We start from the raw sequence: 25,379 nt of genomic DNA on the forward strand, positions 1-25,379 counted from the left end.
AAAAGAATGCTATAACTTTAAAATAAGTGGCAATAATATAGGAAACTTCACAGGCATAGGAAGAAAAAGAGGATGTATTAGAACTCATGATTGACTTATGAAATGAGTGAGTCCATTGAGGCATCAATAAACTTCTCTGGGCATCAATATATTATCTTTATGTGGTTGTCAAGAGTACATAATTCTAAAAATTCTAATGAAAAGAGAGCAAATGACTGTAACACAGGTAATGTCACCTAGCAGCCAAACCTAATTGTCTTGTATATCATTCCAAACAAGTCCCTGGGTTTTACTCAGCACGAAGAATCTAGGACCTGTGCAAAAAATCCGAGGATATTCTCTGGAACCTGGGTCCTCTCTCCTCACTGCCACTAATTAATTCAGGCTGTCATTATTTCAAGCCCACACTACTATAGCAACTTTCCAAATGGTCACCCTGCCACCAAGCTTTCCCCACTCCACCCTGTTGGGACACAGCCCTAAAAATTTTTCCAGAACAGGGAAGAGGATTATGTCATACTCTTCATGAAAAGTTCTGTCAGCTCAGCTTCCTTCTGGATAAAATCTAACTTCTTGGTTCACAATGGACAGTTAATTCAACCTTTCTTTAGTGGATCTGTTTGTTTTAACACCTAAGCACCTTTCCTATTTGGGAAACTCTCCACAGGGTGGCACCAGCCGCTGCAGAACATTCTCCCCCCGCCCCTGCTCTGTGAGAGCCAGGCTGTGGGGATATGACCTGGGCTCTCGACTAGTCAGGTGCTCCTGCCTGGGGCCTTGGATCTCCAGGGAGTGACGGAGACCCAAGAGAGCTGAGAAGTTACGTTTGGTGAAGGCGGCAGTGTGAACCCAGGGCCAGCAGACACCACAGCAATGTCCTGCCTCCATAAGCCTGGGGTGTGCCTCCAGCCATGTTTTTCTGCTTCCAGGCCTCCCCTGGTTCCTGCCTGCTTTCCAGAGCTGGTTCTCCAGCTTTCCTGTCAATTGCAAGGTTACCAACAACCTTTCAATACATACTTTTCCTCTTTCAGTTAAGCAGAACAGCTTGGTATTGTTGGGACCAAGAATCCTGACTGATCCTCTCATTTTCCCAATGTTAATTTCCTCCCCAGAGTTTCCAGCATTTCCTAAGTGCATTGAGCACCTCTGACATTTCAGACTCTTGTTTGAGGCAGTGGTTAAAGAAGGATGAACGAGGCAAGTCTTTGCCTTTGCACAGCTCTAGCACTGGGTCTTTCTGTGAGCACAGGCCATCATGGGCCCGAAACGATTTTCAGCACGTGGTAGCCGTTGCTACAAGGTTTCTGAGCAAAATTACAAAATACTTTCCCCTCTGTTGCCATTCCGCCCTGATGTCTGCCTCTTGCCCTCTGGACCTCAAGCTTCATGACTGTCCTCTGCCATTGGAAACCTCCCCAATGCCACAGCTTGTCTAGTCCTGCTCTCCCCAACTATGTCATGCTTTAAAATGTCACCTTTCTTCTCAAACTTTCCATTCTCTTAGTGTTAGAAAGAGAATGGAAACTCACTTAGGTGTTAGTATTAATTTCAGTATTTCATACGAAAGGTGAATGAAGGATAGGCTTAACCTTCTCTGAGGTGGGGGAGGGTCTTTATATTTTAAAATGGGTGATAATTCATGCATTATAAGCTTCTGATGGGAAGTAGAAATGTTTGAACAGGGATGTGCTTCTCCCTGTGCTGTCTGCCTGCTGCTTTACACACCACCTGCTGGATTATAATCCTTTGCAACTGGATCATAAGGTCATTGAAAACCTAAAACCTAGTCTTCTCCTTTTCCATAGTCCCTTTGCCAGATTATCAGTAATTAATGCTGAATCAATATAAGTGCTCAAAGATTCCACTATTTTTCTTTAAAAATGAGTATAACTTGCCTTGGTGTCTCTTAAGAATTTGGCAGAATAATCCATTGTAAGTGCTTCATAAAGTGCAGGGGACTTAAAATCAACTATATTCCACACCTTGTGGGCCCATTTCTGAAGATCAAGGGCATTGCCGAGGAGCTGATCATTAATAAAACACATCACATAGGCAGAATATTCCCAGATTTCATTCTTAAGTTCCTGTAAAGGAAAAGGACCAGAAAAATGTAATGGGGGAAAAAAACGAAAACCAAAAAACCTTGCTTAACCTGTAAGTCAGAGCTTGGGATCAAACCTAGGACTGAATCTTTTGAAAATATATTTTTTGCCATCTTTCAGAATTTTACTCTCAAAAGGGATTTAAGAACATTTTCAAGAAACTGACATTGCTGGAATCAAAGAATGACCTAAAAGTGATCTTTAAAATGGTACCACCTTAGAAAATAGATGGTAATCTGGTAATAAAAATCTGTGTGTGCGTAGCATACTTGCTATATTAATTTGACAAGAAAATGCAGTCCTCTAGCTTCATTTCTGGAGCATATTTTACGGTGTGCATACTTGGTTTGGGGTCCTAAGTAAGACATGGTTTTCAATGCCAAGGATTGAAAGAGTGCTTTTTAATGGAGGGAAATCAGAGCAGGTGAGGAAATGCCTCCTCAGGCCAGTAGGGGCTTCCGGGGGCACACCCGAGGCACTGAGGAAGAGAATTCACTTTTGTCAACACTTAAGTCTAAGCCCCTCAAAATGAAGTCCATTTGTGTTTTCATCCACACAACATTGATGGCCAACCTCCAAAATCCCAGAGCATGGCCACTGAATAATGTCCTCTCCTTAAGGAGATCTGGTTTATTATCACCTAGTGCCAGTCCTGGCAAAACCATGCATCATCTGGGACAGCTGTTCTCCAGTTTTAGTGTGTAGTCAGAATTACAGGTTCCTGAGTCCCACCAGGAGCTTCTGATTCTGGGATGGGGTCTGACCATTTGCATTTCTAACAAAATCCCAGGAGGCCTGCCGCTGCTGGTCTGGAGACTGTACCTGGAGAAGTGTGGGGTTGAGAAACAGTTTACCTTCAGCTGCCAGCATGCTCCATTCCTGGCTCCTCTCTCAGGAGAAGCTCACGTCTGATTCCTCACTTCCTAAACTTCATCATGCTGAACTTTCAACCACAGAGTAAGTTATGGGTCAGTTTAAATTTATCAGGGTTCTCACATTTTATAGGACATAGAACTTTAAAAAAGGGAGAAGTTTAGTTATGGACATTTTAGTTAGCCTGGTGGGAGCAATGCAATAGCAGGTACACTTTATTTAGAGGCTGAAGATGATTTTTTTTTTATTGAAGTATAGTTGATTTACAGCACTATGTTAGTTTCAGGTGTAAAGTGGTTCAGTTATACATATATGTATAAATACCTATTCTTTTTCAGATTCTTTTCCATTTTAGGTTATTATAAGATACTGAATTTAGTTCCCTGTACTATACAGTAGGTCCTTGCTGTTTGTCTATTTTGTATATAGTAGTGTGTATCTGCTAATCCTAAACTCCTAATTTATCCCTCCCTACCTTCCCCCTTTGGTAACCATAAATTTGTTTTCTACATCTGTGAGTCTGTTTCTATTTTGTAAAGAAATTCATTTGTATCACTTCTTTACGATTCTACATATAAGTGATATCATATGATACTTGTTTTTCTCTGACATACTTCACTTAGTATGATAATCTCTACATCTATCCATGTTCCTGCAAATGGCATTATTTCATTATTTTTTATGGCTGAGTAGTATTCTACCTTCTTTATCCATTTATCTGTCGTTGATCATTTAGGTTGCTTCCATGTCTTGGCTCTTGTAAATAGTGCTGCTATGAATGTTGGGGTGCATATATCTTTTTGAATTAAGAGTTTTTGTCTTTTCCAGATATATGCCCAGGAGTGAGATTGCTGGATCAAATGGTAACTCTATTTCTAGTTTTTTAAGGAACCCCCATACTGTTCTTCATACTGGCTGCACCAATTTACATCTCCAACAACAATGTAAGAAGGTTCCCTTTTCTCCACATCCTCTTCAGAATTTATGTGATGATGGACATTCTGACTGGTGTGAAGTGACACCTAATTGTAGTTTTGATTTGCATTTCTCTATTAATTAGCAATGTTGAGCACCTTTTCATGCGCCTATTGGCTATCAGTATGTCTTCTTTGGAGCAATGTCTATTTAGGTCTTCTGCCCATTTTTTTGATTGGGTTGTTTGGTTTTTTTTTAAATATTGAGCAATATGAATTGTTGGTATATTTTGGAAATTAATCCCTTGTCAGTCACATTGTTTGTAAGTATCCCATCCTGTAGGTTGTCTTTTTTTTTTCAGATTCCACATATAAGTGATAACATATGGCATTTTTCTTTCTTTTTCCAGCCCACTTCACTTAGAATGATGATTTTCAGGTCCATCCATGTTGCTGCAAATGGTATTATTTTATTCTTTTTTGTGGCTGAGTAGTATTCCATTGTATATATGTATCACATCTCCTTCATTCAGTCATCTGTTGATGGATATTTGGGTTGTTTCCATGTCTTGACTATTGTAAATAGTGTTGCTGTGAACATTGGTGAGCATGTGTCTTTTTTAATTTTATTTTTCTCCAGGTATATGCCCATGAGTCGGATTGCTGGATCACATGGTGGGAAGTCTATTTTTAGTTTTTTAAGGAACCTCTGTACTGTCCTCCACAGTGGCTGCACCAATCCTTTTTGACAGGAGGTAGTTTTATCAACTTGTAGAACAAGCCACCAAAGTTAGACTCATACTCTCAGAGACTGGGAGATGGGAGTGCTATTTCCTTCGATGACATTTCAAACAGATGTTTCCCAGATCCTTGAGGTATTCCTGGGTTGTAAAATAATAGGGTCAGCAGAAAATCAAAGGTGGAATGAGGCATCCATAACCATATAGTTTATTATCCAACCAAGATACTTCTTTTTCATTTCCTCTGTGCTTAGTCTAGTTTCATTTGCTTATAGGGTGCTGTGTGCAGAGGCCTTGTGCTTGGCTTGGAAGCTGAAGATTAAATGCCTTGTCTGTGTGTCTTCTGTATATGAGAAGCCCTCCTCACCTGCCTCAAGACAGTGGGCTGGACCTTATTGTTTTTTAGGGCTTTCTAGCACTAACATGTAAGATGCTGCCTTTTTTGGAGTGGGAAGAAAGGCTTTCTGAAAGGCTCTGAGGCCATCCCTCAGGTGTGGTATTACATTCTGCTGAAGCATAAGGCCACCTCAGATCTAACCTCTAATGTGCAAAGATGCACTACATATGCCATAAGACAATGCTTATATAGAAGGAGGACAAAAAACTGGCCTGAAAAGGAGGAAGAGATTAAGGTGGCAAGTGTACAGGAGATGAGGGTGGGGGAGGGAAGAAGGAGTAAAGAACATGTGGGAAGAGGCAGCCTGGGAAGCCTCATTCAGGCCCCATAAGAAAAACAGGAGGAAGAGAACACAAACCATCTCAAGGTCAGTCACCCAGGCTGACAAGGGCCGGAAATTGTGGAATGGAATGCACACCAATCCTTCAGAGTACGGTGGGAGTATGTAAGGGGAATGGGTACAGACCACAAAGTGTGAAATCATGGCTGTCCTGCATGTGGAGAGCATGATACAATAAGTAGTAGAGGAAGTTTGATGATAAAAATTAAGAAACATATTGTTTTATGTTAGAGTGCCCAACCACCATTGTTTGCCTAGGGTTATCTCAGCTTTAGCATTAAAATTCCTGCACCCCAGCAAACCTCTCAGATTCAGGAAAACCAGTACCCTTGGCCACCCCAGTTCTTATAAGGGTTTGAGTCAGTATTTATAGAAGCCATTAGAATCATGTCTGGCATATAGTAAGTGCCATATGTAAATGTTTGCTATGGTTCTATTTGAATTCCAATGCAAATGTATTATGGCTATGAAAATGGTAAGAGACTAACAAATGTTACCCTTGACTCAGTCTTGGGCCGTTCATGTGACTGAGCAGAGAGTGAAGTGGTCACATAAAGCAACACTATCTGCATGATAATCACAAGGTCACAAGACGTCCTTGTGCAACCAAGCACAGAACAATCAAAACTGCTCTGGTCAGGGGAAATGGGATTTCATCAGCCACTGGGAGATGGGGCAGAGTAAGGAAACCTGGACTGGGACTCTCTATAGGCCTGGGCCAGAGGTGACAAGCAGGATATTCTTGTGTATTCATTCCAGCCTGTCCTCTGAGATATATCTGAGCCAGGATGTCACCTTAGAATCCTTATCACATATTCCAGGCAGCACTACCAACTAATCTGGTTGGCACCTAAGAGGAAATCAATCAGCCATGCTTGGACAAGCTCTGCTAGTCTTAGGGTCTGGGGTTCTCCAAGGGTACTGTTAGAGGGGAGAAGGCAGGCTTGCAGCTTCCTACAAGGCAACCCTGTGGGAACTTGGTGCCTGCCATCAGAGCTCTCCTAGGCAACAGCCCCACACAAGCAAGCTCCCATGCTATATCTACATCAGCAGGGGTAAACTGCAGCACTGAGAGTTTAAAACTTACCTTTATCACATGCCTTCCAAAAGAAAATCCTGTAAATGTATTACTTTTTCTTAAAATCAGCCTGCTAAATGATTGAATTAATAGAGGAAAAGTGCCTAATTTAGAGAAATAAAATCTAGTTGCATTAAAACGACTGCTTCAGTTTTTCCAAAACAATGCATAAGTACATAATTCAGGCAAAACTTTGCTTATTTCCCATACCCCAAATATCCTTTACCCTTTTTTTCTCCTGTAGATATTGATCCCATGCAAATTCTTGAACAGGAATTATTATAGGATCTTCAAATCTGGATGGATAATTACTCTTCAAATTCTATGTTTCAAAATAGAATAATTATTTTAGAGTAGGTTCTCTTTTAAAGTAGAAATCATTATCCCACCCCCTTTTTTATAGTATCTCCAGAAAATTTTATACAACATACACACAGCTCTCACAGTCTTAGATGCCCCTTGTCAGCTCCCAGAAGCCCCTCTGCTTCCCTCCATTAAGTCCCTCCCCGGACCACACTTATTTGTCTCTGATCTGGAGAGAATAAGTTCCTTGAGGACAAAGAGGATGTCTTAGTATCCCACTGGCCTCAAGATCTGGCATATAGTGGACCATCCTCACATAACAACTGAATAAACAAATGAAAAAAATGAGTTTTGTGATCTACCATGTTCTTTTAGGATTAGTTTTTCCCTAAATTACGCTCTTACTAAACCTCAGTAGATCTTTGGATACTTTTGACAAAATGTTTTGAAGAAATTTATTGCTTTAATTCACTGACATATGACCAAAAGGATGACAGAGTGACCAAAAGGATATTGTTGTGCTCTACCCCTTGGGAAAAAGAGAAGTAAATATTAAATATGTTTTGGTCTAGATATTGAGCACGTATTGATTTAACATATTTTGTTTTGTCTGTGTGAATCTGAGAAAATTCTTACTGGTTAACAATCTCTGACCAAAAAAAAGTTTTGGTTCCTGATATGTTCCACTTTGCCTCCTCCTAAAGCAAGAGAAGGCAGCTGAGGCAATAGTAGTGAGGCCTCACTTTCCTGAGCAGGTATGAGAGTAAATAGGCCAACAGGGAAGTGTCAGCTGGCTGCTTCTGTCGTGGTCTAAGAGGACACTGGCCTGGCACACTTCATCAAGGATGAATATTCCAAAGGGGTAAAAGGCAGGATGTGAGTGTACCATGCCTGGGGACCAGGGGTAGCAGAACAGGGCAACAGCAATCTGGCCGTTTCCTTCTTAGACTGCTGTAGCCAACCCACAGCTGATGTGTCCTTTTTCTCAATTCCAGTGTCTGTGCTCTGTCTCAGCTGGTCATGCAGGATGACTGCTGTTTCTCACTGAGGGACTACTTGGCATAAAAACTAATAAGCCCAATAGTTTTGGAATTAAGGCTACTTAATCATACTTTCTTCATAATATAGTGTCTGTTTCAGAATGGACTACATCCAAATTAGAATATATGTAATACTTACCCTATAAATCTAAATCTTTGTCAGTTAATTAAGGCACAGGGATTGCTCACAAATGATCATGTTGGGAATATATTCAAGGATCCTTTACTAAGATAGAACTGATGTGACACTGACACGTTTTCATATTCAAACAGAGGTATAGTAGGCAAAAGCTTAAGAAAGTGAAAATTAACATTACTAATTGTTTTCTTAACCTAACGTCCTCTGCAACAGGGGTTGGCGAGCTGTGGCCAGCAAGTCACATCTGGACCACTGCCTGTTTTTGTAAGACTTGAGAGCTAAGAATAATTTTTAGAGTTTTAAACAGTTGAAAAAAATCATGTCATGTGAAGTTACATGCAAGTCAAATTTCAGTGTCCATAATACATTTTTATTGGAAAACCACCGTTCATTTATATACTGTCTATAGCTGCTTTTAGCACAAGGGCAGAGTTTAGTAGTGACTAAGAGCCTATGGCCCCGAAGGCGTAATAACTTTTTATGTAGACGACTTTACAGAAAAAAATTTGCCAACATCTCTACAGTGTGGAGAACATGTGCCTTCAGAAAAGGAGCTAAGAAAAACAAAAGACAAAAAGAAAAAATCCCTTAAACTCATTAAACACAACCTGGGTCTTAAAACTTTGCTGATCCTATCAGCCTAGCTAACACAGTCCATAATTTCTACTTCTTTTGATGATCCATGTATCCTTTTCACAGACTGAACACTGTTCTCTCCATTTTGATGTAAGTTTTATCTACTTCACAAATTAGTTACTATTTCCTGAATTTATATAAATACAAACTTTAACTCTGTGAACTTAGACAGGCAAGAGGATAGGAATTTCTTAAGATTTCTTCTATTTGGGAACATTTTGTGTCAAGTATCCAGCTGGGTACTTTGGGAGATACGAACATGAATAAGACATTTTCCTGGAATCTGGTAGGGTTTTGAAGGAGAGAAGCTTGGCACAATCTTACCGTCCCATTGCTGTAGCAAACCCCAAAGACGTGCTGAATTCTACATTTCAACATTTCATACATTTCTGCATTTTTCCAGCATTAGGGTTATAAGTGTGCTGCAGCATTACTGACCTGGCCAAATTCTTCCCGTTAAAGTGTTTTTCCTTAACTCTTTTAAGCACCTATTCGATTATAATGCGGTGGCTGCTATGGGAAATTTAAAGAAAAAAAAAACCCTCCCAAATGAATAGTTTTCAAAAATTACTTGGGGAGGGAGTTTGTAAAAAAAAAAATCAGCTAGTTATATGGCAACATTTTTTCCCAAGAAGTTGTAAAATCTATAATTTTAATTAAAAATTAATGTGGAATAAAATCTGTGGTAATGTAGAGGGAGGAATCACTTTTATTCCCACGAAGGTTTTTATGCTTCCTTTGCTCGGATCGCCCTTTAAAGGTAGCCCTTCTCGAAGGGAAAACTCCCGCCCGGACCGGCACTTGTTCCCTGCACGCTTGGATCCACCGAGAAGTAGCCCACCTCAGCCGGGACCGCCTCCCTGAACAGCAACTCCCGCTACCGGAAGGCGAAAAACCCGGAAGCGGGAAGGGCAGCCCGCATTTGTGGTTTCTTCACGGTTACCTCAGCGGCGCTCTTCGCAATCTGAAAGCTGGAGCTTTTGAAGAGCCCCACTACCTTCACCTGCAGCGGCTGCTCGGGCGGCGACTGCGAGCTGCACGGGACCGATTGCTGTGTGCTCGCCATGGCGGCGCGCGGGGACTCCTCCGACCACAAACAGTGCGCGTCGCCGGGGTAACCGCGCTGCCCCGCCCCCGCCGCCGTCAAGGAGGAGGGGCCGAGGGGCGGGCCGAGGGGCGAGAAGGGCGGCGAAGGCCCGGCTTTTCCTCAACTTTGAGCCTGTTGCTAGTGAGCCGGGAAAGAGGCGGGAGAGGACTCGCGGGCGACCGCCTCCAGTGACGAGTTTCGGGGAGAAGGTACAGGAGCCCGCGCCCCGTGTGCCTCTGCCCGCCTCGCTGCCCGCCCGGGCCCCCTCTGCGACCACCTGCCTGCCCAGGGTCCTCGGGCTCTTCCGTCGCCTCCAGTCAGCGCCCAATTTCGCCGCAAATCGCCTTTCCGGGTTGGCGCGCGGCCAGATTGGGGCCAGCCGGCCGGTTGCCGGGGTAACGCGGGAGTCTGTCCCCCGTCGCGCGGGCTTCGGGGCCGCGGCCCTCCTAGGAGCGGGAGGGCTGGGCGACCACTTGTGCGCCTTGCCCCGGGAGGAGTGCCGCCCGCCCCTGTCCCCACCGTTGCCGTCGCTGCGGAGGCCCAGCGTCCCCGAGCGTCCCCGCCATGAAGCCCAACTTCTCCCTGCGACTGAGGGTCTTTAACCTCAACTGCTGGTGAGTGCGTCTGCTGACCCGGACCTGGGGCCGCCATCCCGCTTGCTCCCACACAGCCAAAGGAAGAAGGCCTTGCTCACATCCGGGCCGCGGCTCCGCTCGGTCCTACAACCTCGGGGTTGCGGGGACCACCCGCACCTCCAGGACGCACACCTGGCCCCAGCTCCGGTAGTACCCGGAGCGCAGGGCACCCCCAGCCGTCACCTCCCCTGGCCCTTCTTGTCCGCAGGGGCATTCCCTACCTAAGCAAGCACCGGGCTGACCGTGTGAAGCGCCTGGGAGACTTTCTGAACATGGAGAGCTTCGACCTAGCTCTACTGGAGGAGGTGGGCCGAGCGGAACCGGTGTGGAACCCTGGCTGGAGGTGGGGGCGGCTGGGGAAGCGGGACGGGGCTTTCTCCCTGGCATCTTTAACCTGCTCCTTAAGGTGTGGAGTGAGCAGGACTTCCAGGACCTGAGACAGAAGCTTTTGCCCACTTACCCAGCTGCACACTACTTCAGGAGGTGAGAAGCCGACTCACTTGGGAGCCTGTTCTCAAATCTGGGGGCTCTTGGCCCTGCCAGCCCTTCCCTATGCTTCCTGCACCCTCTTCCTTCACCCGAGCGTTTTCTCTGCTGGGTGTGGGAGCAGAAGGCAGAATGAGGAAAATCTAGATCCTCAGCTCATCTTAGCTTTATTATCAGGCCGTCATATCACCCCACCAAGGCCTTTTGCTTTGAGCTTTGTTCAGAGGCTGGTGCCTGCAGCACAGAGAGAAAAAAGTAGCTGATAAGAGCTGGGAGACAAAGGAGGGGAAGGGAGCTGGGTATTTCTCTCCCTGCTTTTCTGGTTATTAATCAGAACTTGGCTTTCAGCGGCATCATTGGCAGTGGCCTCTGTGTCTTCTCCAAACACCCAATCCAGGAATTCACCCAGCATGTCTTCACCCTCAATGGCTACCCCTACATGGTGAGCCTGATCTCTGACCTCTTCCACCTCCTTTCCCCACCCCCCACGAACACATAGTAAAGGAGGTCCCCTTCCTTGGACTATAGGGGATGGACAGAAAGAGAATGGCAGTGCCCTGAGTTCCTCCCCTCTCTTGCCTGCAGATCCATCATGGTGACTGGTTCTGTGGGAAGGCTGTGGGGCTGCTGGTGCTCCATCTGAGCGGATTGGTGCTCAATGCCTATGTGACCCATGTGAGTGAAGCTGGCAGTGCTTAGGGCTGGGACAGGCAGGCTCGTCCTGGGAGGGAGAGGTAGGACTTCTCTGGCTGGGCTGCCTTGGGGTGAGGTGTCTCTGGGCAGGATCTCCTAAGGCCAGCAGTCCAGGTTCACACATTTTTTAAGAAGCACCATACCAAGTGACAGACACAAGCTTGTTTTGCCCCTGCCCTTGGGACTCTGTCTCATCTGCCATAATCTCATCTATCTTACTCAGCTCCATGCAGAGTACAATCGACAGAAGGATGTCTACCTAGCACATCGTGTGGCCCAAGCTTGGGAGCTGGCCCAGTTCATCCAGTGTGTGAGCCTGGGCTTGACAGGGGAAGTGGGATGGGGCCCAGGGACTGAGGAGTGGCAAGGGCCCCACTTTTAGGACAGAGCTGGTGGGAGAATTCTTGCCTCACTATCTTGGTCACTCCAGCCACACATCCAAGAAGGCCGACATGGTTCTAATGTGTGGGGATCTCAACTTGCACCCGAAAGACCTGGGCTGTCGCCTGCTGAAGGAGTGGACGGGGCTATGTGATGCCTATCTTGAGACCCGGGACTTCAAGGTGAGGACCTGCTATCTATTTCCCCCCCTACACCTGCAGCTTCTCTCCCTCCTCCTTTCCCCACATCCTAGCTCGAGCCAGCTATTCACCTAGGGCTCAGAAGAAGGCTGTACAATGGTACCTGAGAACTGCTACGTCAATCGGCGGGAGCTGGAACAATTTCCCTTGGGCATCCGCATTGACTATGTGCTTTATAAGGTCAGACCACTCCCCACAACATGTCTTCACCCACTGTGTCTCTTTGTCTTTCACCAGCCTGTGCTGATCCTTTTTCCAACTAGTCTAGTCTTATATCACTGATGGCTGGAGAATGGGACAGCCAGGAGCTGGTTCTTTGGGAAGACACCCTCACAAAGAAGTTTCTCTCTGGCCCTTTTCCTAGGCAGTTTCTGGCCTATACATCTCCTGTAAGACTTTCAAAACTACCACAGGCCGTGACCCTCACAGTGGCACCCCACTCTCCGATCATGAAGCCCTGATGGCTACTCTGTGTGTGAGACACAGCCCCCCCCAGCACACCTCCAACCCTTCTCATGGTGAGTCATCCCCATCCTTTTCCTTGGCCCTTCCCCACCACAAGGCAGCCTCTCCACTCTGACCATCTCCCCCACCCCACTGCCCTGTCTTGTTCTAGGACCAGCAGAGAGGTCAGCATTGATCAGTGTGCTGAGGGAGGCCTGGACAGAGCTGGACCAGGGCATGGCTCAAGCTCTCTGGTGGGCCACCATCGCTGGCTACGTGATTGGTCTGGGTCTGCTGCTCCTGGCGTTGCTGTGTGCCCTGGCAGTTGGAGGAGGGATCAGGGAAGTTGCTATACTGCTCTGGACCCCTAGTGTGGGACTGGTGCTGGGGGCAGGTGCAGTCTACCTCTTCCACGTGCAGGAGGCCAAAGGCTTGTGTAGGGCCCGAGCTGAGCTCCAGCATGTGCTAGGAAGGGCAAGGGAGGCCCAGGATCTGAGCCCAGAGTCCCAGCCAGCTCTGCAACCAGGACGGCAGGAGGGGGACAGAGCTGAGGAACAATAAAGCTTGACACTTTTATGGCTCTGCCTTTTTCCTTTTAGAGGCAGTGACTGGGGCCAGCAGTCCCTGTGATTGTTACAGTGTAGACCTTCAGGCTCCTACACATCTTCCACCCTCCCTGCACACTCCCCCACCTCCCAGCTGCAGGCAGCCAAAAACGTTATGGCAGAGACGTTTTTATTATAAACAGTGAAGCCCTCTTCCAGGCAGCCCAGATGAACAGAGTGGCACCATGCTGGGGTGAGGTGGTCTTCGTTGCACGGGATAAGACAGGCAGCCCACCCTCTTTTAGCCCTGGGCCCCTGACCCTGCGGCCAGCTCGCTGAGCCTGCGCTCCTCCCGGAAGCGGATGAGGGCATCTCGCTGGTTCACCACGTCCACCAGCTGCCTCAGAACCTGGTCCTCAGCCTGCCGATCAGCAGCTGTCTTCAGGATTTCTGCAGGTAGGAGAGGAAGCTTAGAGAACAGAGAACTGGCAGGGAGGCAGGAGAGGCACAAGCTAATCCCGGCCTGTGTGACTTCTACAATCCCAGCTGTTTCCTAGTCTGAATTTGGTTTATCAGCACTAATGGTTTTCTACCATTGCTTAGCAGCAGCACCATTTCAAAGGAAATCTTGCATAAAAGCCCAATTGTGCAGCTCTGACTGCACTGAAGGTGCAGAGTAAGGGCATGGAGCCCCATCCTCTGGCTTCCTCCAATTCAAGAGGCAGTTCGGCCTCAGAGGTACTCAGACTAGAGGACCATTGCCTGGGCAGTATCTGATATCATGAGGCTTATACAGCCTCTCCAACGTCCCACCTACCTTCCCGGTTTATATAGGTTCGTAGTTTTTGGTCCAGCTGCCACTGTTTCTCCTCCAGGTTCAACTCCTGTACCCTGTGGAGGCAGAGAGAGAAAAGGCACAGGTGTCCGGGGTGCTGAAGGACCTGGCTGGAGCCTGGCTTATAGGCCACTGTCACCCACTCCCCAGCCTAGACACGCCTTACGTGATCATGAGCTCGGCCTCCTCAGCCACCAGGCTGTTTTTCTCCTGAACGAGCTGCAGCAGCTGTTCTAGCCATAGCGCCTTTTGCTTTTTGGGGGAACCTGATAAGGAAAAAGGGGAGCCAGTCAGGAGGCCTCCAGCCAGAGTCACAGGAGTCATGGGCATGCAGAGTGGAGCCTGCCGTGGGCTAGAGCCGGGTGGAGGAGGGGGTTGCTGGGGGCATTAAACAGTGCTCAGAGGCAGAGGTGTCCCAACTCATCGCTCCCCTGTCTTCACTCACTGCTCTGGCTCCTCAAGGCCAGCTCCAGCTTCGTGCCCTTGGCCTCCAGCTCCCTCAGAGCCACCTCAATCTCATTTAGTCGCCGCTGGATGGCCTGAGGAGTACAGGACAGGAGACCCAGAAGTCTGTGGATTGCTCAAGAACAGAGCCTGGGAGGAGCTCTGATGCCCAGTCTCAGAACTCTGACCCCATCAGAACTTCAGGAACCCCTAGGCCCCACCTGAGCCTTGCAGAACCGTTTCATCTCCTCCTCCTTAGCACGGCGCAGCAGAGTCCGACGCCACGTTGGGTAATTGTTCATGGTGCCTGAGTTCTTGGCCAAGTTCCACAGGACCTGTGGCAGGGTCAGGCCAGTCAGCGGTGGATAGGGGCTGGGGAAGCTCCATTTGGAAGGGACCAGAAAGACCCTGGACAGGAAGTGGGGTAAGTTCTGATAGAAAAAATGGAAGCTTAGAGACATGAAGGAGTCAAAACTGGGTGAGAAGACATTAGGAGACATTTGGACTCAGAGGAGGGAGCATGCTGAGGCAGGGCAGAGGGTGGGGGAGTGTATTTAGTGGATGTGTGCTGGCTTGGGCAGAATAGGTGGCCAGGTTCCTGCCACTTAACCTGTTGTGTGTCTGGATCCAAAGGCATATCTTCCTCTTCCTCTGCTTCCTCTTCACCGGAGGAGGGACTCTCTTCTTCCTCATTCTCCATGGCTGCCAGAACTGAGCAGAGAAGTAGACATGGCCTGGGATCCCCACGACCTCCCTTTCCATTCCCCAGCATCCCCTTCCAAGAATCCTAATACCACCAGCCCCATCCCCACCCTGGGCCAGCAGTTACCTTGAGATCTCTGGGCTGGTACTCCCCAGCCCACAAAGCTGCCCTCCAGGGCCTGGTGGGCCAAGGCAGAGCAGCTTCGGGGGGGCTTGGGTGGAGGCTCCATTTCCGGGTCAGGGGTAAGATGAAGGGAGGATAACTGCTGGCGTTCCGGGCTAGAAAGGCGGATCAGTCGACGGGTGGGCTGGCTGAGGCCTAGGGCAGGACTGGTCCCCTCCTGGGGGGCCATAGGAGTCGAGGGGCCTAATGGCATGTTACTCTCATCTGGTGTGGGAAGGTCCTAGAAAAGTCACCATATCTTTTGGTCAGGAACCTGCTCAGTGTGGGTTGAGGCTGCCCCTTTAGACAGATGTGGGCCCTGGCATTCATTCCTGTATGCCATTTCCTGAACAGTGGGATACATCAATAAGTGAAACAGGACAAAAATCCCTGCCATCGTGGAACTTACGCTCTAGTAGAGAGCGTTCGGTTACCCCTGGCAAAGTCGGCTGGGCTTGGACAGCCCTTCCCTCTTCCCCACCCCTCACACACACTTTCACAGCTTTTACCTGACTCTCAGGGCCTGTGTCACTGCCATCCTCTTTGTGGCCTGGTTGGGGCAGGTGCTGGAGGCAGTAGAAATGTCCTGGGAAGGTCAGAGACAGGAGGAGGCATCAGATGTAGGCAGCCCAGTGCCAAGCTGCTCAGTTTATCAAGGAAAGTGGGGCTGAAAGGACTGCATTTGCAGGTAAATTTTGACTAGCCTCTCCATTCCTTACAACCCCATGTTAGGGGCTTTGGAGGGGACAGAGAAGACCCTGAGCTCAGGGGAAGAAAGTGTCATCTTTAGCCTGTTTCTACCTCATGTCCAGCACCCCACTTCCCCTCCACCTTCAAGCTCCTGCCCCCCAGGCAGAGCCAGACCCAAAGTCCCTCTGGAGGCCTCCCAGTCTCACTTACCATCTTCTGGGTGCTGCCCATAGCCACCTGGCCACAATGTGGCCTCACAGATATGGCAGCGGAAGCAGCTCCGATGGAAGAAACGGCCATCGGCACAGAGGCGCTCCAGGATATAGAGGTGTTCCCCACAGAGCGCACACAGGTCCTCGGCACCGGCCTGCAATGGCCCCCAGGTTGCAGGTCAGCTGCAGTCAAGGCTGGCTGCAAATTCCTCTCTTCCTCTGAAACACCCCTTCCTGCCCTTCCAGGCCTGTCTGCAGACAGAGCCCCTGTTCTCACCTCCTGGTGTTCAGATGGGGGTGTCACGGGCTCTGGGACAGGTGGCTCCTCAGTACTTGGGGTTTCAGCCTCTACCTAAAAAGGTAAGTGCTCAGGCCCAGAGGTAGAGGGGCAGGCTCAGCTGGGGAGTGTATGGGTGCAGATGAATAGAAAGAACTGGAAGGAAGGGGAGCAAGACCAGGAAGGGAGACTGGATGGGGGGTTACAGAACCTGGGGTGGGGAGCAAGACATGGGGGGGACAGGACATGGGAAGGGACTGTCCAGCCCCTGTGAGCATTTACCTCCAGGCGAGGCTTCTTACCACCAGCATCCTTCCCGTTTTCCTGCAACAAGTCCTACATTCTGAGCCTGGGGGTCTGAGTCCCCAGTCCTCCACTTCCCTCATTCTCTTCCTTCCCATCACCCCAGAAATCCCCACAGGGAACTCACTGTCCAGCCCAACCCCACTCAAACTCTCCACCTGGGCCCGGGTCCGTTGCAGGGTCCTCTGCAGTTTGCCAAGGAGGAGTACAGCACCGGCGATGCCTGCGGAGCCTGGGCTGACGGGGCCTGCAGGGAGTCGGGGTAGACGGGGGGGCCCAGAAAGGAAGGATACCTCTCACAGGCTGTCTGTTAGAGGGTGCTCTCTCCTTTCTCTCTCTCTCTCTGTCTCTTAACACACACATCACCACACCTCCTCACCCCATCTCTGTCCCACCCACCTACCCTCCAGGTCACCTGGGTTGTGGGGTGTGTTCTTGAAGGCACTGTGGAAGTGGCTGAGGTAGGCAATGAGGCCCAGCGGGTCACTCCCTGCCACCACTGCTTGTGCAGACAGCACCGGCGTGATGCCCAGCTCATGCTCTGCCATCCTCAGCGCCCAAGAAGTTGCTTCCAGAGCCCCCACTCCCTGCAGCTCTGAGGGTTCCCTGTTGGGGGTTGGGGAGAAAAGCCAATGGGAGAATAGAACTTGACCCCATGGGAGAAGAGGGACAGTAGGAGGGAGGAGAGGGCATAAAGTGTATTTATTCTCTGTGCTACTCCCCCGTGCTCCCTCCCCAAAGACAAAGGCTGGCCTTGGGGGCCTCTACCACTCACAAAGCTTTCCCTATTGAACGCATGTGATTCTCCTAGGCAGGCAGAGTCAGGAATACCATCTCTAGGGAGGTGAAGTGACTAGGGCAGGATTATTAGCAAGAGGTGGCACTGGGACTCAGCTGGGTGTGCTAACACCTACACAGGGATCCCCCACCATTCTACCCTGCCTGGAGGCAGGGCAGGGGCATGAAAGAGAGGTATGGTCTGCCAGGGACCCCCAAGCCCAATTCCTGACTCACAGTAGGCTGGGCCGCAGTCGGTGCACCAGGGCACACAGAGCCAGCCCGTCAGCCCAGGAGGAAGACAAGTCGGTGACATGGACACCTGGGTACCCAGCTGTCTGCTCCTGGCACCAGCGCAGCAGCTCCTCCTGGGTGCCCGCTGACCCTAGGAGAGGAGGTTATGCTGTGCCCAAGGCCCCCTGGCTCTCAGAGCCCAGTTGCTGAGTGTGGGTCTGTATAGGAGTGGGAGGCAGGGAACGCACCCCTACGGGGGCCCCAGCTAACAGTGTCAGTAGCACCTCTTTCATCCCAATTTTTTCATTTGAAAAAAATACTTCTTTGGAATAAAGTAGGGGGATGAATGGAGTGAAATCATCGCTAGCCCCATAGAGGCAGCAGGCTATGAACTGAGGGGCAGAGGCTAAAAAGGAGAGGCAGGTTTGGGGTCTGCAAGGCGGGAAGGGGCAGGATGGCTGAGAATAGTGTAGCATGGCTGCCATCCAGCTGCTTGGTGACAGCAGTGGTTTAAATGCTGAAATACTTCCACACAGGTTGGCAGACAGCTGCCCCTGCGCTCTCCAGGACGCCCTCAACCTCCCCACTATCCACCAGTGCTCCAGACTCTGCTCCCTGCTGGTGGGGTGGCCACAGCTATTCTGATGCTCGGTGCTTGTGCCTCACTGCTCGGTAAATATTTTGGACATGGCCCTGGATGGAGGCCTGCTCACCGGTGGCCAGCTCTCCTGAGTCTGTCTTGTCACTGATCCTCCGAACCGGCTCCTTGGCCTCCACGTTATACAGGTCTCGTACCTAAGGCAGCCCCTTTCAGGCCTTGAGGCAGGCTGACCACACACCCTTCTCAGCCCATGGAAGAGGGGCTGCCTGGGTGGGACTCACCCAGAAAGGCAGTGACTGGGCCGGCCAGGAGGGAAGACCTGACCTGGTGGGGGCTGACCTGGCAAGTCTGGGGATACCGGGGGTTCTGACCTGATTGGGGGTCACAGCCCGGAGGTTCAGGTTGGGGTAGCGGGTGGTTGGGTCCAGCCCATACTGGGCCACATTATGGTGCATATTTTCTGGGGAGGTCTGTGACAGGAGCTGGTACAGGCTCTCTCTGGAGGGGGAGGGGGAGGGACAGGGGCACAGGTGGGAGGGCACTGTCAGCACCCACCCCTCAAGAATTGCCAGGCCTTTCTTTTGCCTATGCCCCCATCTACTCACCCAGCACCCCTGATCCTATTCCTGACTCTTATCCTATATCCAGCCCTGCCCTACCCCCCAACTCAGGCCTCACCGCTCTGCCAACACCTCTAGCGGCCCAACGCCCTCTGCCCACTGCTTCACCATCCAGGCAGCATCAAAGGCGGCCAAGAAGCCCCGGGCCACTCCAGTGCCCAGCGGCCAGAAGGGCTGTGGGGTCAGGAGGACAGGAAAACAGCTCAGTGCGAGTCCAACAGGAGTACCCAAGCCCAGATGCCCAAGGGCCAAAGCAGAGGGGCCCTCACCCCACCAAGCCGCCCTCAGCTCCTCCTTACAATAAGCAAACCTTTTTCACCCCCTCCCTCCCAGGAGGCCACTTCCTCCTTCAACCACAGAACCCCTGTGCTTCCTTACAAGGAGTCCAGAGAGCCCCTCTCCCTCCCCAGTCAGCGACATTGACCCCTCACCTCCACCAGGCAGTCCCCGACCAGCCCCAGCAGCAGGCGGGCGCCGTGCTTCTCCTGCACCCGAGCAGAGCTCTCTGCCCGCATCATGCTTGTGAAGTCAAAGGCAGAGACATCAGGCCGCCCATGGGCGTCTTGGGCAAACTCCAGCTTCCCAAGCTTGCCGTGGGTGGCAAAGTTGGCAGCTGCTCGAGCAAAGCGCTGCAAAGCCTCGGGCACCACATTGGCGCTGCCAAGCAGCCGGTCGGTATCCGGCCAGTCCTACATGGCCAACAGATCAGAACCAACAGGGTAAACTGGGCCATCCTGTCCCCTTAGGGTAGAAGGTACATATCCTGAGGCCCCAGGAAGGGGCTTCCCAGATGACACAGCAGTTGAAGGCTGAGCAAGGACTAAAATTTCAACTTCAACGTCCTCTCATGCTCAAGCCCTTCCCTCAACACTCACCCTATGCTGGGGTCTCAGGCCCCACCCTGCCTCCAAGGCCCAGTCTCATTACTGTTACCGTATACTCATTTGGACAAATCACTGAGCTTCTCAGAGCCTCAATTTCCCCATCATTTAGAAATAAGATACCTAACTTCTCAAGGTACTCGTGAGAATTAGGTGAGAAAATGCACATAAATCTCAACACAGTACCCGCACACGAGGTGTTCAACTAGTTCATTCAGCAAATAGTTTACTTATGTACACTTACTATATACCAGGCACCACTCTGGGAACTGGGAATCATCACCAAGAGAAACAAAGAGACAAAACCCCTGCCCCCATGCAGCTTACATCTATAGTCTTGTGGCTAGTATATGGTGTTTAGCCCAGAATATGAGCCAGACTGCTATGCAAGTCCCAGGGGAGAGAGGATGGGTTCCCTCTGCATCAAGGGGGAGACTGTGCCCAGGCCTGGCCTCTGTCTCCTGGGGCCCACCACCCTGCCCCTCTCTGCCTGGGCCCGGGCCCCACCTGACGCAGCACCCCCAGCCGCAACAGGCACTGCTTCTTGGCTGTCATCACAAAGTAGTGGGTATCATCCTTGTAGTATACAATGTTCTCCAGATCAATGCCTGTGGGGACAGGGCAGGGTTCAGGGGTTGTGTCTCCTCATTATGTGTCACCTCTCCACATACCCCAGCCATGCCTGACCTCCGAGAGATGGGATCACAGCTTAGCCTGCATTGGCTGCCCCCCCGCCACAGGAGCCCATGAGTTCTAGTGACACAATGGCCTATCTGTCCCAGGCCCAGGAGACCTAAAGATGTGGAGCAAAGAGAGAAACTTGGGTGGGGTGGCAGCTGGGAGACCTGTACCATGTGGTCACAGGCTTGCAGAAGACAGCCTGGCTTCTCCAACTGGGGTGTGCACACTCCAGGGGGCATGACAGTGTGAACCCAAACTAAACATAGGGCGTCTTCTGGAAGTCCCACTTTCATTTGGAATTTATATCGTTTCTATAGTAAAGCATATGTAAAGAAGCACAGAGCAAATCCCATGCATTCTTGGAAGAGATTTCTAAGACTTGTCCTACTAGGTGGTCAGCTGGGGCTATACCTGCTGAGTCTCCGGGGGCACGGGTTCTTTGCTGCCAAGACCGCAAAGATGGAAAAGTATGAGATTCCTTGAACTATGGACAGATCTGAGAGGGAGAGGCGGGAGGCAGGCCAAAGTCTGGCATGGGGAGGAGAAACCCTGTGGGCAGGGCCCTGACCTGTGGCTTTGAGCAGGCTCTGGAAGAAGCTCTGGTTGTAGATCCTGGCCACGCCGCTGATCTCAGGCACCTGCGTCTCTTCCACGGTGCGCCCATTTACAAAGTTGGCTGTGATGCCAATGGCCAGTTTGCCACGCATTTCTCGCACTGTGAAGCCTAGAGATGGGGACAGGTGGGGAGTGGCAAAAGGACAGCCCAAAAAAGCCCAAGAGGAAACCAAGATGCTGGCTCCTTCAAGGAAAGAGATCACTCACCTTCAGGGACGAATTTACCTCCAGCAGCAGAGATGAGGACATCAAATTCATAGTTGGTCAGTTGGGCTGGGGGGTTGGGCTGGAGCTGGGCACGCCAGCCACTCCCTGGGGCAGAGGGTGTGAGTGGTGCAAAAGCGTGGAAATCTGAAGGGGCCCCCATATTCCCAGGACAAGCCAGTGAAATAATTAAACATGTAAAGGGCTTTATGGTTTAGAAAGGGATGACACATTGTCTATCAAATTATACCTTCGCAACAGCCATGGGAAGTGGGGAAGGAAAGAAATACTTCACATTTTACAGATGCTCAAAATGCAGCTCAGTAGGGATTTACACAAGGCCACACTATTAGAAAGGGAGACAGCTCATTCCCAACCCCTCCCTTTTTCTTCCACAAGGCCAAGATGTCCTTGGCAGAGCCAGATATCAGGCTCAGAAAGTACTCACCTTTTTTGGGAGGGGGCTGGAGGCCGGTGAAAGTGACACCCCAGTGAATTTCCACCCCCAGCAATAATGCCACTTTCAACAAAAGCAGCTGAAGTTGCCGGATGCCTGGAAGGGAGAAGACATTAGGAACAGAACACTGGGACCCCACAGCCTCCCGAAGCACTGGTATGCCCCTGGTCAGAGCAGGAGAAGGTCTTAGGGATCACTCAGTCCAACTGCCCATTTTACAGGTGAGAGACCTGAGTCCTGAAAGCTACCTGGCTGAAGTGAATCTCGTCCACTCTGCCCCTTGGCTGGCCCAGCAGCGCCCTCACTGGCCTGTCTCTAGGCCCAGGCTCACCCGCCCCTCCAGACTACCACACGGTGCTCACTGATGTGGTCCAGGGAGCCTGTGCAAAAACGCCCATAGAACTTCTTGGCACCAAGTCCCCGAAGGTCATGAATGGTGAAGGGCCAGAGGTGGAGCACGTTGTGGCGAGAGAACTTGGTGCGCTTCTCTACCAGCACCACGCGGGCCCCGAGCATCGCCAGCTCCACGGCAGCCCGCAGCCCGCAAGGTCCCGCACCCACCACTAGGCACTGCGAACACACAAGGCAATATGGGCCTGGCATCAGGCCTCCCTCCCCTGACTTACCCCACTCTCCAAGCTCCATCCCAGGCACTGTGTACCCACCTTGGTGCTGGTGCAGGCCCGGCCCTGCTGGTACACAGGCTGGCTGGCTCGCTTGTCCAGCTTGGCCCACAGCGACTTGGCGCTCCAGTAGTTGAGCTGGGCCTTGATCTTGTGGTACTGGGGCAGCCCCCCTCCCGGCTCCAGCCCCAAGGCCCCGCACAGCCCCTGGAAGCTGCTTAGCACATCCTGGCACAGCTGGGCCTGCAGGAAGCTCTCAAAGTGGGCATGTGCAGGGTTGGTGGAGGTGGGTGCGGCCATGGAGACCCTGGGGGCTCCCAGAGAGGCGAGCAGCTGGGCAGAGGCACGTGGCTGCTGGAGAAAAGGAAGGAAGAGAAGGGAGGAGGCTGGAGAAAGGAGGAAGGGAAAAGGAAGGGGAGGAGAAGAAAGCAGTCTGGTATTCCCAGAGAGCTCCAGGTCCATCCCTGATTGGCTCTGCTCCTCTCGGCCAGCTGCTCCAGAGACAGCTGCTAACCCCTCCACTCCAAGTGAAATTTGCCAAATTTGGAAATGAAAAATCAGCAGTCCTGGGCACAAAGGGCACACGGGAAGCCAGGAAGCCTCCAGCTCAGTCTTCCTGTCCAGGGAGCTCCAAGCCCTATTCCATCTCTGAGGCCCAAGGGACAGGCATTCTTACTCTGCCTTCTTGAGGCCCTGGAAACAGGGCATGGGGAATTTCTCAAACGCGGAGAGGGCAAAGTGCCCAGGAGGAAAGCTTTCCTTGCAGTGCAGACAAGGACAGATCTACCAGCAACCCCAGTGGCAGGGCACACATGTTGTCCCATCTCACCCCACGCCTCCTTGTGCCGTGTGTCCCTCGATGGACTCAGTGCCACGCTGGCCATGGGGTGTGTTATGCCAGGGGCAAAGTTTTCCTCTTTTGCACTCGTGATTACCTCCTGAGAGAGGGGTTGACCATTTCTAATTCGGTGGATTCCACTTCCCACCACCAAAACTACCTTAACAAACAGCCTGAGGATGTTGCATCTGACTGAGTGACACACAATTGTGTCTATTTCTGACTCACTGCGGTCAAAATACTTCCCCTGTGACTTGTCACTGCTCCAGCGGGCGTTGAGGAGTTGAGGGGCGACAAGGCAGCACGATTCGCTCCTCCCAGCTTTCTCCCACCCCCATCGACGCCCCGCCCCATCCCCTGCATGATCTCCCAGGAATCTCCGGAGACAAGGCCTCCCTTTGTGCCCTCCTCCCTCGCTCGGGCCCCCATGCAACTTGAAGGGTATGGGAGAGGGCCTTCTCACGCTGGGACTGGGAGGAATCAGAGGGTATGGCGGATGTGGTTGCCCACGGGGGAGTTAGGAAAGGTGGGTGGCGTTGATGGGGGGAAGCCACTGGACTGATCCCCCTGAGCCCCCTCGACCGCCCACCGGTCCCAGCCTGAGCCCAGCGGGCCAGGCCGAGGCAGAAGGAGATTAAAATCGCCGCCACAGGAAACCTGTGGTAAGGAAGGGCAAAGGTCTCTCTTGAGCAGTGGAGAGGGGGTGGTGGTGGAAGGAGGAAGACCTCAGAGAAGTGGGTAGAGTGGGAAACGCCAGAACAAAGGGGTGGAGCTGTCTGGAAGGATGGAGAGGGAGCTTGACTACTGGAGGAGGGGGTCGGGAGGTACTCACACTCTGGACCATAAAGCCTGCAGAGGTGCTGAGCTGGGCTGAGCAGGACTGAGCAGGACTGAGCAGGTCGGAACTGCGGAGAGACGGGCCGGACCCGCCAGGCGGGACTCCCAAGCGCCCGGAGCCACCTTTCCCCGAAAGCGCACCCCTACTCCCACCCCGGGCCCCGGCGGACAAGGGGCGCACAGCTCCCGCAGCTGGACAACTTACCCGGGGGGCTCCGGAGCCCGGAAGGGCCGCTTCCTGCCAGGCGGGCGTCCCAGCCTGGGCGGGTTGTGGGGCGGGGGCGGGAGAAAGGAGGTGGAGGAGGCGCGGACCAAAGGCCGGGGTTGCGGGGCTGCGCGCCGGGTGCGCCGGGTGCGCCGGGTCCGGCTGGGTGTAGGCTTCCGTGAAGGACGCGCGGCCTGCGGAGGATTTATTCGCGCCTTATTAGCATCTCATTACACCTCAATCCCCGGCTCTGGATAGCCTGGGGCCCGCCCATGGGCGTGGCGCTGCAGACGCCGCGTTCCACTTGGGGGCCCGAAGACCCGGGCCCCGCCAGGCTGGGGTCTATAACCCAGCAGTCGGAGGCGCCCAGAGCCCGAGAGCGCGCCCGCGGCCTCGGGCTCCATCCTGGTGCCTTCGCCTACAAAGCTAATCCTTCCCGGGCGGACGAGGCACCCCACCATTACGCAGTGCCTACTCCGCCTCCGTCTCCGAACACTAGGCGGAGAGGGCACTCGGGCTGTGCAAGAAGTTTGCAGAAGCTGTTGGGTCCGTTGGTAGCGCCGGAACATTTGCGTTCTTCTACCGGGAGATGCAAGGCCCGAGCGCCCCACGATGGATCCAAGCGTGGGATCCGCCTCCCCTGCAAGCAGTCTGCTCTTAGACCTGGGCTGAGTGCATGGGCATAAATTCGAGTCCTGGAAACTTGGCAGTCTGCAGCTTCCACAGTGGCAGAGTGAGAGAACAAGAGGGTCTTGGGGTGGGAATGGGAATGTTAGACGACAACCAAGAATGGCAGAAACGGGAGGGATGTGTGGGTGAGAAACTAGTACCCCCAATAATCAAGATGCCTTGGAGAAAGGACCCACAGACCTGTCAGTGCTGAAAAGAGCTCGAGAGACCTTGGGGATCAACTTCCTCATATTCCTGATAAGGAAGTAGTGCTGAATGTGAAGACACTTTCCCAAGGTCATTCAACTAGTTAGTATTTATAAAACATCAACTGTCATTTATTGAACGTCTACAATGAATATCACCTTAATCTCAATGATCATTTCCCTAAATTTTACTGTCCCATTTTACTGAAAAGGAAACCGAGGGTCACAGAGGTTCTGCGACCCGCAACAAGTTACACAGCAAGTGGCAGAGC

The 25,379-nt window shown here is 51.3% G+C and overlaps 3 protein-coding genes and 1 long non-coding RNA gene across 17 annotated transcripts in view; 2 read left to right on the forward strand and 2 right to left on the reverse strand.

Annotated features, from left to right (window-relative positions):
* Positions 1-6,662, forward strand: part of LOC140697691 (uncharacterized) — a 33,543-nt gene extending 26,881 nt beyond the window's left edge. The window contains exons 3-6 of one of the 2 annotated variants that reach the window (XR_012074917.1): positions 2,893-3,059; positions 3,804-3,838; positions 4,300-4,351; positions 4,530-6,662. This is a non-coding gene — a long non-coding RNA (uncharacterized lncRNA). Of the gene's footprint in view, positions 1-2,892; positions 3,060-3,803 lie in introns of both variants that reach the window. The other variant, XR_012074916.1, reaches the window with a different exon arrangement.
* The window catches only part of PPIL6 (peptidylprolyl isomerase like 6), a 29,420-nt gene extending 19,704 nt beyond the window's left edge, over positions 1-9,716 (reverse strand). For 3 of the 6 annotated variants that reach the window (XR_012074915.1, XR_012074914.1, XM_006205645.4), the window contains exons 1-3: positions 9,506-9,716; positions 6,671-6,766; positions 1,896-2,084 (exon numbers count right to left, since the gene is read on the reverse strand). Coding sequence is in view for 4 of the 6 variants with exons in the window: in XM_006205645.4 (XP_006205707.1) it covers positions 1,896-2,084; positions 6,671-6,766; positions 9,506-9,628 (408 nt within the window). In the remaining 2 variants the exon portion in view is untranslated. The remainder of the gene's footprint in view (positions 1-1,895; positions 2,085-6,670; positions 6,767-9,505) is intronic. The other 3 variants (XM_072965730.1, XM_072965731.1, XM_015240427.3) reach the window with 3 other exon arrangements.
* SMPD2 (sphingomyelin phosphodiesterase 2) lies at positions 9,702-13,064 on the forward strand. 2 transcript variants are annotated; one of them, XM_072965728.1, is made up of 10 exons: positions 9,702-9,858; positions 10,493-10,589; positions 10,691-10,767; positions 11,119-11,212; positions 11,356-11,445; positions 11,687-11,769; positions 11,894-12,026; positions 12,120-12,224; positions 12,409-12,562; positions 12,661-13,064. In XM_072965728.1, the coding sequence occupies exons 2-10, from the start codon at positions 10,557-10,559 to the stop codon at positions 13,047-13,049; spliced, it is 1,158 nt and encodes a 385-aa protein (XP_072821829.1). In that variant the 5' UTR covers positions 9,702-9,858; positions 10,493-10,556; the 3' UTR covers positions 13,050-13,064. The 2 variants fall into 2 exon arrangements, with proteins under 2 accessions (XP_072821829.1, XP_006205708.1); XM_006205646.3 differs by having other exon boundaries at positions 9,758-10,263.
* Positions 13,065-13,206: 142 nt separating this feature from the next.
* Positions 13,207-24,502, reverse strand: MICAL1 (microtubule associated monooxygenase, calponin and LIM domain containing 1). Of its 7 annotated transcripts, none has more exons than XM_072965718.1 (25): positions 24,233-24,502; positions 22,395-22,703; positions 22,092-22,299; positions 21,721-21,825; positions 21,276-21,380; positions 21,022-21,177; positions 20,280-20,380; positions 19,323-19,580; positions 18,950-19,065; positions 18,643-18,769; positions 18,384-18,465; positions 17,674-17,821; positions 17,075-17,265; positions 16,818-16,906; positions 16,639-16,680; positions 16,357-16,431; positions 16,078-16,234; positions 15,687-15,763; positions 15,142-15,418; positions 14,923-15,023; positions 14,534-14,647; positions 14,314-14,407; positions 14,035-14,134; positions 13,851-13,924; positions 13,207-13,483 (listed from the first exon to the last, which is right to left on the reverse strand). In XM_072965718.1, exons 2-25 carry the CDS (start codon positions 22,650-22,652, stop codon positions 13,335-13,337), a joined length of 3,204 nt encoding a protein of 1,067 aa, XP_072821819.1. In that variant the 5' UTR covers positions 22,653-22,703; positions 24,233-24,502; the 3' UTR covers positions 13,207-13,334. The 7 variants fall into 7 exon arrangements, with proteins under 7 accessions (XP_072821819.1, XP_031536017.1, XP_072821818.1 ...); XM_031680157.2 differs by having other exon boundaries at positions 22,395-22,706; XM_072965717.1 differs by having other exon boundaries at positions 22,395-22,738.
* Positions 24,503-25,379: the final 877 nt, after the last annotated feature.

The sequence above is a fragment of the Vicugna pacos genome, chromosome 8 (assembly GCF_048564905.1).
Source record: "Vicugna pacos chromosome 8, VicPac4, whole genome shotgun sequence".
NCBI classification, from domain to species: Eukaryota; Metazoa; Chordata; class Mammalia; order Artiodactyla; family Camelidae; genus Vicugna; species Vicugna pacos.

Excerpts from the sequence above, each read along its gene's own strand:
- MICAL1 (XM_031680155.2), bottom strand. The coding sequence starts at position 22,814 with ATGGACCTGGAGCTCTCTGGGAATACCAGACTGCTTTCTTCTCCTCCC. Across the intron at positions 21,381-21,720 it reads CCAGCCCCCTCCCAAAAAAG|GGAGTGGCTGGCGTGCCCAG; the intron begins GTGAGTACTTTC and ends CCTCTGCCCCAG. Across the intron at positions 15,764-16,077 it reads TGGGCAGCACCCAGAAGATG|GACATTTCTACTGCCTCCAG; the intron begins GTAAGTGAGACT and ends TGACCTTCCCAG.
- SMPD2 (XM_006205646.3), top strand. The coding sequence starts at position 10,214 with ATGAAGCCCAACTTCTCCCTGCGACTGAGGGTCTTTAACCTCAACTGC. Across the intron at positions 11,770-11,893 it reads GAGCTGGCCCAGTTCATCCA|CCACACATCCAAGAAGGCCG; the intron begins GTGTGTGAGCCT and ends TGGTCACTCCAG. Across the intron at positions 12,225-12,408 it reads TTGACTATGTGCTTTATAAG|GCAGTTTCTGGCCTATACAT; the intron begins GTCAGACCACTC and ends CCCTTTTCCTAG.